General features: G+C 32.4%; 1 protein-coding gene across 1 annotated transcript; it reads right to left on the bottom strand.

Annotated features, from left to right (window-relative positions):
- Window positions 1-3,560: 3,560 nt before the first annotated feature.
- Window positions 3,561-10,273, bottom strand: LOC116019751 (probable LRR receptor-like serine/threonine-protein kinase At5g10290). The gene is made up of 12 exons (XM_031260075.1): window positions 10,105-10,273; window positions 8,454-8,614; window positions 7,483-7,615; window positions 7,277-7,348; window positions 6,851-6,994; window positions 6,694-6,765; window positions 6,531-6,596; window positions 6,343-6,407; window positions 5,921-6,064; window positions 5,447-5,788; window positions 4,844-5,238; window positions 3,561-4,335 (listed from the first exon to the last, which is right to left on the bottom strand). The coding sequence occupies exons 2-12, from the start codon at window positions 8,518-8,520 to the stop codon at window positions 4,021-4,023; spliced, it is 1,815 nt and encodes a 604-aa protein (XP_031115935.1). The 5' UTR covers window positions 8,521-8,614; window positions 10,105-10,273; the 3' UTR covers window positions 3,561-4,020.
- Window positions 10,274-14,984: the final 4,711 nt, after the last annotated feature.

Below are 14,984 nucleotides of genomic sequence, written 5' to 3' on the forward strand. Positions count from 1 at the left end.
TATATATATATATATATATATATATATATATATATATATATATATATATATATATATATATATATTCGTTACTCAAATTTTAAATATCGTATCTTATTTTAGAAAATTACCATTTCACGTTTTATGTTTCTTATATTTATAACCTAACCTACCAATTATGTTGTTGCCTTTAAATGTGAGATCCAATGAGCAAATTAAAGCTCCTAATTTATGTAAATATTGGGAAGGAATATGTACACACTACAGAGTACACGACCTTAATTACTTGTATAGTTTCTGTAATGTTGGTGAATACTTCATCTCTATCAGTATATTACTCTTATTTTACTTTACCAAAATAACTCAAACAATTTATCAATAGATTAATAAGATATTCAGATATTGGGACAACCCCAACCAACCTAATTGATTTGATAATTAAATATTGAATTTGTTTGTTTAAATCGGTAATTCAAAGTTTATGAATACAAGATAATATATGATGGATTGATTATAATTGTCACTAAAATAAATGTTTACAATTTTGTAAAAATGCTAATCTAAATACTTAATCTAAAAATGCTAATTTAAAAGTTAACAGAATATTAACGGAAAGAGAATATTTGACAGAAAATTTATCGGATAATCATATAATTAATGATAAATTAGGAAATTTCAAGGAAAGATATAAATCTAAATCATCTGAACCATTGCATCTATTTGATTTAATAATTTGACCGTTCTACACTCTACCCATTATAGGCCTAACTTTCTTTGGCTTTTACTAGTATAGTATAGTGTATGTGTGTGTGTGTGTGTATATATATATATATATATTAGATATTAGATATGCTAAACAATAAATACCAAAAAAAACATTGTAATTATCAATTCACAAATTCAAATCAATTGACAAGACATAACAACATTATCTTTTAAAAAATAATAATTAAATACTCTTATTCTGACCAAAAAAATAAAATTAAGGATGCGTTTGGTTGACAGGTTTCGCTATCAAGAATGAGTATCAAAGTCATTGTTATTGTTTGGTTGACAGGTTTTTAGAACACTACTATGGATTTTGATTACCTCATTAATTAATTGCAAAACTTATTCCCTAATTAAATAAGGGTTTCATTTCCCTTTCTCCTCCTCTTCCCCAACTATTAATAATCATTCTCATTCCACCCTACTACCAAAAATGCAAAATACTTTCACCAAAACACATTACTATTACCAAGTATTTGATACTCATTCCAATTCCGATTCCAATGTGCGAACCAAACACAGTCTAAATACACTTCTCATACCAAATCGATGAAAGCATAACTCAGAATGGCGGTCAGATCAGATTTAATTTGTCACTTTGCTAATGTGTCATCAACACAAATATCAACTCAAACCTACCAAAAACATCAGAAAAAATTATTCTGAATACCACATTATATAGAGAGTGAATTGATCACATGAGAATGATTATAATTGTTACTAAAATAAATGTGTACAATTTTGTAAAAATGCCAATCTAAATACTTAGTCTAAATGGTTTTAATCATTTGGGCAAACTAAGACAAAAGTAAAGTAAAACCGCATAAATTTCATATATAGTAATCGAATCGGTCAGGATAACAACACAACCCAATCTTTGAAAACTCCAGACTCCTTGCCGGCGAATCGAATCTTGTCTCCGATCATATCAGTTGCTTCGTCTTCGCGAATTGGTCAAGTAGTTTTCAGGCGCCGTGAGGCAATCCACTCTCGTCTTCGTCGTTCATGTTTTCAGTTTCTGCACCATGCATATCGCGATACGTACTAACAAATCACGGTAAATGTTTATATATGTATTTGTTATTTCATAGGGTTCTTAAATATTTCAAACCAACAAGTCAACAAGCTGGGTGGTGGCCCAGTTGGCCAGCGCGCGGGTGTTCAGTTCTTATGAGTATCCCCCGCTAACCTGAGGTCGTGAGTTCGAATCTCTACAACCCCATTTTGATGTTATACATATGTATGTGTTATTTTCGACGTTTCAAACTCTAATTTTAACATACGGAGTGCTGGTGCAATTGGTTAGTTAACTCAGAGTTTTCAATTCTTCCACTTAAGAGTTCAAACCTCTCCTTTGCTAAAATTTTGTTTGGTGTAATTTTTTCCCCTACAATACATCCTACCATGTTTATTCCGTTAATTAACATCTTTTTCATTAAACCACTTATCATTAATCTTACAATATTTTTGTAGTAGATGTGTCATATACTAGGAACTTTCGTGTTTACAAAAAGAAAAAAAAAAGATGGACTTTTTATCCATAAGTTATACGATAATTATAGGATTCGTCCCTAAGCTATTATTGGTGTTGCACTTTTCGTCGCTTTACTAACAATAGATTAGAGACAAAATTTGCAATGTTAGTATAATTTAGGGATGAAAAGTGAGCACGCAAAGTTAATAAATTGACAAAAAAATGAGAAACATGGTGCTTACACTTCTTTCTTATATTACAAGTGGTGGAAATGTAAGAAAAATCACCGCTCCCATATTATCTAAAAAGTTCTCCGTAATTATGATGCGTAGAAATAATAGGAAAAATATTTTCACATTTTGAACATATTTTCACATTGAAACCTTAAAAAATTGTCCTTAAAGCATTGACATATTTTTAACCTACCCTACCAATTATGTTGTTGTCTTTAAATGTGAGATTCAATGAGCAAAGCTCTTAATTTATGTAAATATTGGGAAGGAATATGTAAACACTACAGACTACACGACTTTACTTGTGTAGTTTCTGTAATGTTGGTGAGTACTTCATCTCTATCACTATATTACTCTTATTTTACTTTACTAAAATAACTCAAACAATTTATCAATAGATTAATAAGATATTCAGATATTGGGACAATCCCAACCAACTGAATTGATTTGATAATTAGATAGCTGCAAATTATTGTCTGGATCACGGTCCAAAACGACATCGTTTTTATGTTTAAAAAAATTTTTGTTCCACGTGCGTGTTAGAATAATGAACATTTTTTAATAAGATAATGCATTTTATGAGTTAAAATAATATATTTTATGTGTTTGAATAATGAAATTTCTGGGGTAAGATAATGTATTTTATAAATTAAAATAATGTATTTTATGTGTTTGAATAATATATTTTATGAGTTAGAATAATGTACTTGATGTGTTTTCGCTACGTAGATCACAGTTTACGCAATAATGATTGTTAACTAGCTTAGTAACCACAAGGTTCTGACTTTCCTTCCAAGTTTAACTCATTGTAAGAGCTATCATGGACAATCTAGGCTAATTACGTTCTTACAGTCCTTTACTGGTCAATGGTTGTTGGCAATAGTCACCAGCAATTAATTCTTAATAAAGTGGAAGAAGAGATTAAGAATACCTAAACTAATCATGTATTTCTTAATAAAATCATATAGATATTGAAACAACAAAGGTCATTTCTATACTCAATACCAAATTTGGGCACCGAAAGAATTGACATTTGTCAGTGAAACTGTGTAAAGAGAAAATTGGTATCGCAGATAACCAACCATAAAAAAAAAAAAAACAAGATGTTAAGAAACAACTACACCCTATTTAATTGAAAATACACTATAAGTGATATACATAGATTTTCAATTCCAGGGCTGGTGTACAAAACTCATGTATGCCTCCCGAACAACTGGATCATCTAGTCGTCTAGTTGCAGAGGTGAAATTTGTCATATAAGATCAAAGATTGAATTTCACCAACAGCAGTGTGAGAATACCTCTCAAGATGAAAGAGGCGCCTTGTGAAAAGTGAACAAAAGTCTAACCTCTATTGGTCAATTGAGTCACCGTGATTTATCCCACCACAAACTGTCGGGTCTGTGGGGGCGTCTGGGTGGACGATTCCACCTTGTCACAAGATTAACAGAGTGAAGAAGGTAAGAAACAACTACTACACACTATTTAATTGAAAATACACTACAATAATAAATCAGGCAAAACTAATACAAGGAATTGTACACTTGCTTGGAGTTTTCTCCCAATGTCATCTTCCACCAGACAACTCAATGGCATCCTGGTTATATATCGAATCTTCGCCCCAATCAAATCGTCTCTGCAGCCGCTCATATTCTTGCCTACGGGTTACCTCAACATGTTGCCACTCTTCCCACCTCTCAGCAAGCCCCTCCCCTTCCAACATTCTTACTACCACCGACATTGCTGGACGTTCTTCAGGCGATGCCTGGGTGCACAGCAGCGCAACCTGAATCATCATCTCTACTTCTAGGATGTTGTAGTTCTTGTTTAGGTTGCGGTCTACAATTGCATGTAGCTTCTTCTCTCTTTGCAGTTTCTTCACCTTTTAGATGAAAAAGGCATGTATTTCATCAATTGTTACTAGAAGAAGAAGACAGATAACACTAATTATACAAACTAAGCCACTATCCAAGGGTGTGCACGGGGTAAACCCCGCCCTGTAACCCTAACCAGCAAAGGACCACAATGAAGTAAACCAACCTAGGTTGCCCATAGCTAACCGGCTCAAACCAAGAAGGTTGAGATTCGAACTCGTGACCTTATGGTTATAACTCTATATCCTTAGCCATGCTGGTTGGGATTACCCCTCTAAGTTCATTTCTGAAAACAGGCAATATGGATAGAGGATTGGATAGAACCAACCGGTAGGTACAACTAACTGTCAATATAATACAACAATTATTACATATTTAAACTAAGATGTGTGTTAGTGTGTGCTGCCTATTTCCCTCCCGGTTTCTCAATAAATCATGCCAAGTATGTCTGAGTAAAAGCACAATTGTTTTGTCTTGCAACAAGAAACGAAAAAGTGAATAGCTTTGCCAACTTACATGATCAAGCAATAACACGTCGTCTTCTTCTTCAAGGCGAGAGAAGTCAATTGCACGTTGACCAGTTACAAGCTCTAGAAGCATGATTCCGTAGCCAAAAACATCCGTCTTTTCTGAGGATTTCCCAGTAGACAGGTATTCAGGAGCTATATGGCCCATTGTACCACGTACTTGAGTGGTAACATTGGTTTTTCTTACATCTACCAACTTTGCCAACCCAAAATCACCAACAACAGCTTCAAAATCTTCATCTAATAATACATTCGCAGCCTTAACATCACGGTGAATAATTTTTGGATTACAATGTTCATGCAAGTACTCAAGCCCACGTGCGGTACCCAATGCCACACGCTTTCTTGTAGGCCAATCCAGAACAGCCTCCCCGGGTTTAAGTTCTGAAATTGTATCCCGAGCTTATCAGATCAAATGAAATATACTTTTTCCCATTTACTTCATGAATAACCATCCTTTTCTTAGAGATTTAGTTCAAATATCTAACTAGTAATCAAAATCTAGGATAACAAAACTATCAATGAATAACAGACAACAAAAATTATGAATGTCAACAAACAATTTATAATTAATATGAATAAATAATAATACCTCGTAAACGATAGGCAACACTTAAATTCTGCATAAAGGGGTATACCAGAAGGCGCTCTGTTGGTGTGGTACAAAAGCCAATAAGCCGTAAGAGATTCCTGTGAACAGCCACACTTATCATCTCAACTTCACGGTGGAATGCAGCATCCCCACCGGGACTCTCATAGTCCGTTAATCGTTTAACAGCAATCTTTGTATTATCAGGGAGCACTCCCTTGTAAACCTTCCCAAACCCTCCCTGTCCAAGGACATTCTTTTCACTGAAGTTGTCTGTAGCAATTTGCAATTCTGTCCATAAAAATCTTTTTAATTGACCAAATTCAATTCGCCGGTCAACTTCTCCTGAACATTCAAACCCAGAAACCATCCGGAAAAAGGAAGGATGTTTTATCAAAGTTTGAGGGAAATGTTTATCAAGAATAAAAAGCCATAATGCTACGCTAATTCAATGAACAAGACAGAATTGACACAAACCTGCAACATCTACAAAGACCTCGCGCCTGTAGCCTTTATGTCGGCCTCTGAAGAAAAATAGCAGCAAACCTACAATAAGAACAAAACCCAAAAATCCAACAACAATACCAACAACCATTCCAGTCTTTGATTTACTGGGAGTACCTGCCAAGATAAAGCAACATCATCAGTTCATCACAGAAAGGACAGACACTATGCATATGAATAAATGTTTTCGTTCAATATGCTTGAAACTTTAACATGAGAAATATAGATTTACAAGTAATGTATAGGTTCGCATCCTTTCAATGTATAGATTTCCTCTACAAGAATCAGAAATGTGCACAATGCTTTTTCTGTATAGGGATACCAGAGCTAGTTTCTGTATTATGGACATAAAGCTCCTTATATGGAAATACATAATGCATTACAATTTTAATTACCTCCACTGTCAGATTCACATCGATGGCTGGAATTGAAGCCACAGTTCAAATGGTTACCTGTAAAACTAGACCAAAGAAACCATGTTTTCAATATGAGCGTTAAGAAAACGAAAAGAAGAGGCTAAGTTCATGTTGACAAGCAGATTTTAATTATTTAACTATCCCAAAAAATGATTATAATGGCGTACTTGTATTTGGGGACTTCAAATAAACGCTCAGGTATTTGGCCAGTAAGACCATTTGAATCGAGCTGCCTGCAAAGACCATCTCAAGAAAGCCAAGTAAACAATTGCCCATTACAACAAATGATTCTCATTGTAATTAAATGTCAAAACAAAATAAATAACTCACAGGTTAATTAAACTTGGGAGGCTTGAAAGAGATTGGGGGATTGTCCCAGTGAGATTGTTCTGACTCAAGAACCTGCATGTAGGAACACAGTTAAGTGTCCATACAAGATATAGCATTAATGCATGTAAAAGCTTAAAGGATGTATAGTATTGCTTACAAGAACTGGAGCTTCTTGAGATTGCCAAGGGAGGGTGGTATTTCTCCAGATAATTGGTTATGGTCCAGGTCCAACATTGTCAAGTTTGTCAAATTTCCAACTTCTTCAGGAATCTTACCGGTTATGCCATTTCCTTGCAATGAACTACATAATAAATAGATGTGATCTATAAACCACTCGATAGGGAATTAAGATTTTCACGAGATTAACTAATCAACAAGATAAATTCATTTTAAGTAGTGGGGTATTTATAAACAGCGGACCACCACACGAAAGATTTGCTGATAGCATGCCCAGGATTGGAAATGCCATAAACAAATTTCTACATAATAACATAAATAGTACGAGGACACGAGGTCAATAAAATGCACAAGAAACCAGATTACGTTGCTTAGCAATTAAACATTTTTGGTTCCAAGCACATACAGTGTATTCAGTGCCTTCAAAGCTCCTATTTTTGGAGATAAAGTGCCAGAAAATCTCATATTAGACAATGACCTGCAAACCACCATGAAAATTTGTCAGTTTAACATGGAACAAACATTTTAAGATGGAAGAGATTATATAAAGTTAGCATGTGTATGAAGATAAATAAAAGAAGTATAGTATATTAGTATCACAATGTCACTTACACCATGATGACATTGTAACTATCATCACATGTAATTTTGGACCAAGTGCATGGATTAACTTGATTCTCATTCCAATCTGGGAGCTGACCACTTGATGCATTTAGTGACCACTTCAATTCAAACAGTGCATCTCCTAAAATAAAGGGAACCAATAGTGTAAAAAGCACTACAAGTAGATTTTGTTGTTTTCTTTTATGAATATAAATTCATTAATTATCTCCTTGAACTATTTGATAATCAACCAAGAACACATACAAAAATAAAAATAAAAATAAACAATTTGCACATATAGCAGCCTATGTCCCTGGATGTGTAGCTATGGTACATCAATTTTCTTCTAATTAATAATAGGTACAACTGATATAGATAACTGAATGCAATAGTATCACTAAAATCACTGATAGATTAATAAACCTAAATTATAAATTTTCTCTTTGCATATTAGTGATACTATTGCATTTATCAGGTGAAATCTAGACTTGACTGGATTTCCTTTTGCAAGGTGCAGGTTAGCATGTGGGGCATGTTGAATTTGAAAGATCCAAAGGCTTGGCGTGTGGAGAATAACAACCACCAGCCAGTTAGGCGAAAGCAGAGATGAAGAATCAAGGAATGAGAAAATGTATATAATACTGAAAGATTACAATATATTACTATAATTCTATGTTTCTAATGAAGAAACATAGTACATATATATACAGACACATAACTGTTAATTTAAGCACTTATTCATAAACAGACACAACCCTATAGACAGACATAGCCCTTTGTTTATCAACAGGGCATAGAACGAGAAACAAAGGCAACAATATTATACCAGATCAGAGGGTATCAGAGTGAGTCAGTGAGATATGGAGTAACAATACCAGAACTTGCAAGTTCCCTACATTAGTTGGGCTAATCAGGACATAAAATTTTGAACCAACTTCTTAAACGGATCACATAAAAAATAGATCAAAATAGCATGATACCTTGGGCATCAGGTGACACTAAAGAGAAAAAGCATGCCAAAATTAGTGCCGCATAGAACAACTCCATTTCTGAAGAAGCAGCTTTTGATGCTTTAATACTGATTTCCAGTTATTGAAGCAACATAGGACACCATCTTCCAAAGTGCATGAATGAACAGTAACTGCAAAAAATATATCAATGATGCATAGGAAATTTGTCACAAAATATAAGAAATTGGAAAAGTGGATAAAAATGTACAGGATGGCAAAGTACCGCCCAAGAAAAAAGGAAGATTAACAATTCATTGCCATCATTCCACATGTGGGTAAAAGAAACAATGAGATTAGGTATGACATAAGTTGTCGCAAAAGATAACTAGATAAGTTATCAGTCAAATTAATTAGTATGAATAAGATGGCATGTTAACACTCAAGAAAAAAGGGCAGATTCAGTAAATTTATATGCATTACACATGGGTAAAGGACAAGAAGACTAGCTATGCTAATGTCTATCAACCAAATTTCCATCTGCAAAATAGTACTAGCCGGCACATATATTGCCACTGCATATTTATGTGCTTAATTTCCAAATTCCATGCAGGATAAGCATAAAAAACGCCCCCTCCCCCACAAACCAAAAAAAAAAAAAAAAAAAGTAAATGAATTGAAAATAGTCCCCTAAATCTCAGCATGAGCACGACTAAGAAGCAAAGATAACATAGTTTGTGACTTCTTTATATTTTTCTGTTTAGTTAAACTTGTCTCAATAGGTGAATTTGTTGAAATCAACTATTGATTCATTTGTTTAAGCAATTGGAGAAGAGGTTACAGACAACCCACAATATGTTGGTTAGCTACCAATATGCAATGTTGATTAAATTCTTGAAGAACTTTCTAAACTACCAAGAATTGATTATAATAAGGTTGGCATCACTTCTTTAATTCAATCACGGGTCAGCTGGTTTACATCCTCAAATTGTGAACATCCAATCTTTTGAAAGTCCAATTAATCAACAGGATGTCATTTGAAAGGCATATAAAATTTCCTCAGGTGTATTAATCTTAAAGGCTTTAACTCCTTTTTACATCACAATATCACATTAAGAAAGACTTTTACTTTTTGAAATGCTATGTCCTAAGCCAATACACAGACATCAGTGAACTGTTAGAATCAAGAAATCACCATGAATATAGGCTTCTGTGAGGGAAAGCAGTAGGCTCATTTGACAAGTTTCCCATTTATAAAGAACTAGCATAGACAATAACTAAGTACTACTTAATAACAGGATTTCCTCTCAAATTAAAGATTCCAAATTCATTAGTGTCACTGTTGCAATAGTAACATTTTGACTTCTTACAATCAACCTCCTGACTTGTTACAAGAAAACACCAAATACATAGCAAAAGCACAAATCCGGGCAAACCCAACTCAGCTTTGAACCCATTAACCCTTAAAAAAGAAAAAAATCAAAACCTCTACATCCAATCAAATCAAGATTAGATTTCAATTCAGCTCAGCCCTCGCATACTAAAGCGCCCACTTCAATTAATACATACATATACATATATACAAGACCACGTATCCAGTAGACTCTTTTTGAGATTTCAGTGATTCCAGAACTAAAAATTGAATACTGATAAGGAAGAAGGAGAAGAAGTGAGTAAGTAATACCTCAAAGAAATTTGTAGAATGGGAGAGAAAGCAGCAAATCTAAAAAGAAGCTTCTGTGCCTTCTCCTATAATTGATCCACTGTAAATATTGGATTTGCGTTTATGGGAAACTTAAAAGAAGCATTCTTTCTCTGCAATTATTGTTTCTCTGCAGAAAATAGACACTCCCCAACCCCCTACCCCTACCCCTACCCCTAAATGAGTAAATGCCATTCTGTCCAGTGGTGGGTGGTTGTGGACTGGAGGTTGGCCCCCACCGATGCCCGTTTTCTCGCGATAAATTGGGTAGAGATGAGATTGAGCAAACATCATTTCGTGTTTTTTACAGTTAGTGCGAGTTGGTTTGACTGTTGGAGACAAAAGTGATTTTGGACCCATTTGGGAAGAAGATGAGGTTAAAGTGTTTCTAGTCCGGTTCTCAAAAAAAAAAAAAAAAGTGTTTCTAGTCCGCAAATTATATCGTGGACCGTGGTCCACAATGCATTGTGGATCGTGCATCAAAACAACGTCGTTTTGATTAATGAAAACAGACGGATGAATTCGCGCCACTCACTTTCAGTTCATATACTCTGCAGTTACATTTCAACACAACTTCAGTTACATTTCAACACAACTACAGTTACATTTTGATATAACTACAGTTTCATTCGATAATATAAAACACAAATGTGAAACTGTTATTCAGTATCAGTTCATATACACTGCAGTTACTTTTCAACACAACTACAGTTACATTTCGATATATATAACTACAGTTTCATTCGATAATATAAAACACAAATGTAAGGCAGTATCTTTTGAGATGAACTGTAGTGTCAATTACGGGCTCTGTCTCCCACTTACTGAAATGACGTCGTTTTAGAATCACGGTCCACGATATAAGGACTGTTTCTAGTCTAGGAAGATGGGATGAGAATATGAGATTAAAATAAGAGCAAAATTTTTATATTTCCAACTCCATTATTTTGTCATTGTAACATTTATGTAATTTTATTATATTATATTATTAACCTTTATTTACTTCTCACAATTAATAATTATTTTAAAATTTTATTACTTTACAATTTAATAAATATGATTAAATTGTCTCTGTGGCATACTTTTCGTGTTCTTACCATCTATCATTGTTCATTTATTTACCGTATTATCCTTGTTCCCGGGTTTAATAATTTGGATTATCATCCAGATTAATTAAATTCATTATTTCTCAAAATAAAATAATTGTTTTTTTTTAATTAAATTCATCATTTCTCAAATTGATTTTTTTAAAAGAATAACTTTATAGTCGATAATTAATAACAAATTATAAAAATTTATCATCAATTCAATTATCGGTCATTGGTAATTTGATTAATCTTTATTTTGCTTGCCCATACTTATCATGTCTACATTTGATAATATTTTTGTTAGTGCCAGTTGGTAATTGAAATATAAAGTGCTGAGGTGCTCATGTCATTACATTTAATATTTTTTTGTTATTGGCCAATTGGTAGTTCAAATACAAAAATTTGAATCATATTACAATATTTGATGAAATCCCAAGAATTTTTTTTTAATCCATGGGGATTATTAAATTTGAACTCATGATTATTACTTAAAAACAATATAATTTATCATCAAAAAAATTTTTTTTTTTTAAGTTAATCATAATTGAGAGTAATTGTTATCCTATGAATATATAATACGACTTAAAACATTAGACATACGGATTAAAACTATCCATTTTGTATCTATTGAAATATAAATGTGATGGCGTGAATCTCTTAAAAAGAAGAATACCAATTTTGTAGTAAAATTTAAAAGACTAAGAATTAATATGTATATCTATTTGTTTATCTATTTTTATTAAATAAAATTACTACATATATATTGTTCACTTGGGAGTCTACAAAATAAAACTTTTTTTTCATTGGTTACTCATAAATTATCTAATTTGACAGAGTTAATAAAAAATTTATGTAATAATTAAATAAAAAATTAATATGTTTTCAAAAAAAAATTAATACAATAATAACAAGTCATGTAATAAATATTATATTAGTACTCAAAAAGAAAATATTATCGGGTGACTTTTGCAAGAGAATGTACTATTATTCTTTTTAAAAAAATATAAGCAAGCTACTAACGAGCCTGTAAAGTCAAAGGGTGAACTATTATCATTATTATTCATAGAAAAAATCACTATTTTGGTCACTCAACTGCTTTTTATTTGTCAATGTAGTTCCTAGTTTTCAATTTCAACTAATTTATCTTCGAATTGTTTAAAATTTCGTCAACTAAACCCTTCAAAGATCAAATTGACGAAATTTTAAAATGAGAAAATTACAATTTTTGTCCATCGAAAGAGTTTAATTGACAAAATTTTAAACAATTCAAAAATAAAATTAGTTGAAATTAAAAACTAAGGACTACATTTACAGTTGGTAAACAATTGAGAGACCAAATTAGTGATTTTCCTTTCTTCTTAAAATCATGTACACATTCCAGTAGTAATTGTTAAATTTTCTCTTTAAAAAAAAAAAAAAAAAAAACTTGGAGCCAAAACAACATGAATGCCCACGGTAATTAAGATGTTGGCATAAATTAGATATAAAATAGTAAAAGTGGTTGGCGAAATTCCATTCAACGCACAATAATAATAATAATCTTTTATAATTGTGTCATTCAACGCCCATTATTAGATGTCTTCAATATTAAATTCTACCTACATACTAATAGATCAACAAATCAACTAGCTAGCCAATGCTCTAACGAAAATTGTACGTTTACACTTAGACTGATGTATTAGTCTGGGAATCTTCTCCCCAAGTGCATTTTGCACCTCATTCATTAATATATTCTCTTCTTTGTTGGTTTTCAAAAATAAAAATAAAAAATCTACCTACACACAATACATAAATTTTCCCTTTATTACTCTTACGTATTCTCATTTTGTATATACAAATATTATTTTTAAAATTTCCTCGAAATTTCAATTCACCTCTTAAAATAACTTTATCTATAAAGATCAGACTATAAAAAAAATCTATATTTATTAATTATTTGTAAATTGATTGATTCCATCCTGAATAAATTTAAAATACATATAAAAATTTTTTATAGTAAATATAATTTATTTAAAATTAAAAAAACCTCCTTGTAAACTATTACTCCGTAATTAAAAAAATTAGATTGAAACTCTAAAGATGAAATTAAATATTGGGGAAAAAGAGATTATTTAAAAATGGAGGATAATGATGATTATGATAAGGTCAAGAAAAGTCAGCAGATATATTAATGAAATATAGGGTATGGTCAAATGTGTGCTGGCGGTGGGTCTACCATCTTCTACTATTCTATGATCCAATTTGAAGAATCCTCTCCATGATTATGATCGCACATTTTTACTTATTATAATTCAATTCAATGCCAAACGTGATTGCCGCAGCATGCATGACTATATCACGCATGACATTACAATTAAAAAAAAAAAAAAAAAACCCAATTGTCTATGACTTATCAGTTTATTTTGTGTAGCTACCCTCAAATTCTAAATAAGATTTCGTGAAAAAGAATTAAAAAAAAAACCTTATTTGAACCTTCTATAATAGGTCAATTATCAATGTCATCCATGAATTATTAGTGGTGTAAATGTTGTTGTCCATCAATATGTTAGGGTGTATTAAAAAAACAATATAAAATTTAACATGAACTATATATTCAACACAGATGAGAAACTATGCCTATTATCATTATCTTTTTGGGAAAGGAGGATTTGGTTTTGTTTTTGAAGGTGCACTGCGCCAAAACACTAAAATTGCTGTGAAGCACACCAAGGGACTAGATCAAATCAAAAATTCATTTATGGTGGAAGTGGCAACAAAAGGTCGGAAACATGGATCACGCCAATTAATTAATTAATAGGTTTTGTGTTGTAAAAACTATGCTTAGGGTACTATCCAGTGAAGGTGCTTCCGTCTAAAATTGCTATATATTGCACTAGTGAATCCAACATTTCTGCCACATATGATAGTTATGCATTCTTGAATTATTTATTTTTATGAAAATTTTGATAATCTTGCATTAATATACATTAGGATATCAAATGATACTTTGATAAATTATGAAACAATAATTTAAAAATACACATTGGGCATCAGATTATTCGCACAATGCATGTGCCGTAACTAGTAATAAAGATACGTGAGAATAATGAAAGAATTCAAATACCAACTACCATGCTAGCTGGCTGCCTGGCTAGCACCCTTTCCTTCCGGTTGCCCGTTGACGTGGACGATGACTTGACAATTGTTTTTAATTTCGTTCATTTCCTTTCCTCTTTCTTCTACCATGTCGACTTCTTCTCTCCAACTTAATATTCTTCTATTTGTCTTCTTCTTTATAGAACAGCTAGCCCCAGAAGTGTAGTATGAGCAGGATTTCAAATTGGAATTTCCTTATGGTAGAAAAAGTAAAGTACGAGTAGGGATAAAAGCATATAATATTACTCTTCAATGTCTTCTTCTAATTCGAGGTCATCTTCAAGTTATCAAAGGATATCGAATTGAATTTTACTCTCCAATACGAGCCAACTTTAATTTGTACTGTAAATGTGGGTTGAGATCCCCATTATGCACATCTCGTGAGAGTGGAAGGAACTTTTTGGAATGTCAACAATGGAATGTTAGAATTTGTTATCTATTTTTTTATGTAATGTTTTATTTAATTTGGCATTAGGGTTTAGCTTGATTTTCAGGGTAATGGATGTGGGTTCCGGTTTTTGTTGAGGATATGATATTATCCAAGGAATGTAAGCTATGGAGCGTGAATCAACCAATATTTATTTAGTAGAGTTAAAAAGGATTCTTGAATGTTTAAGAGATGAAGTTTCAGTGGTCCAA

This window comes from Ipomoea triloba, chromosome 5 (assembly GCF_003576645.1).
Source record: "Ipomoea triloba cultivar NCNSP0323 chromosome 5, ASM357664v1".
In the NCBI taxonomy this organism is placed as follows: Eukaryota; Viridiplantae; Streptophyta; class Magnoliopsida; order Solanales; family Convolvulaceae; genus Ipomoea; species Ipomoea triloba.

What these genes read in the sequence shown, in the direction of transcription:
- LOC116019751 (XM_031260075.1), bottom strand. Translation starts at nt 8,520, where the DNA reads ATGGAGTTGTTCTATGCGGCACTAATTTTGGCATGCTTTTTCTCTTTA. An exon ending in AGTGTCACCTGATGCCCAAG is followed by an intron (nt 7,616 to 8,453) that starts GTATCATGCTAT and finishes CCTTTATTTTAG; the next exon opens with GAGATGCACTGTTTGAATTG. An exon ending in TGTTGCCTATCGTTTACGAG is followed by an intron (nt 5,239 to 5,446) that starts GTATTATTATTT and finishes ATACAATTTCAG; the next exon opens with AACTTAAACCCGGGGAGGCT.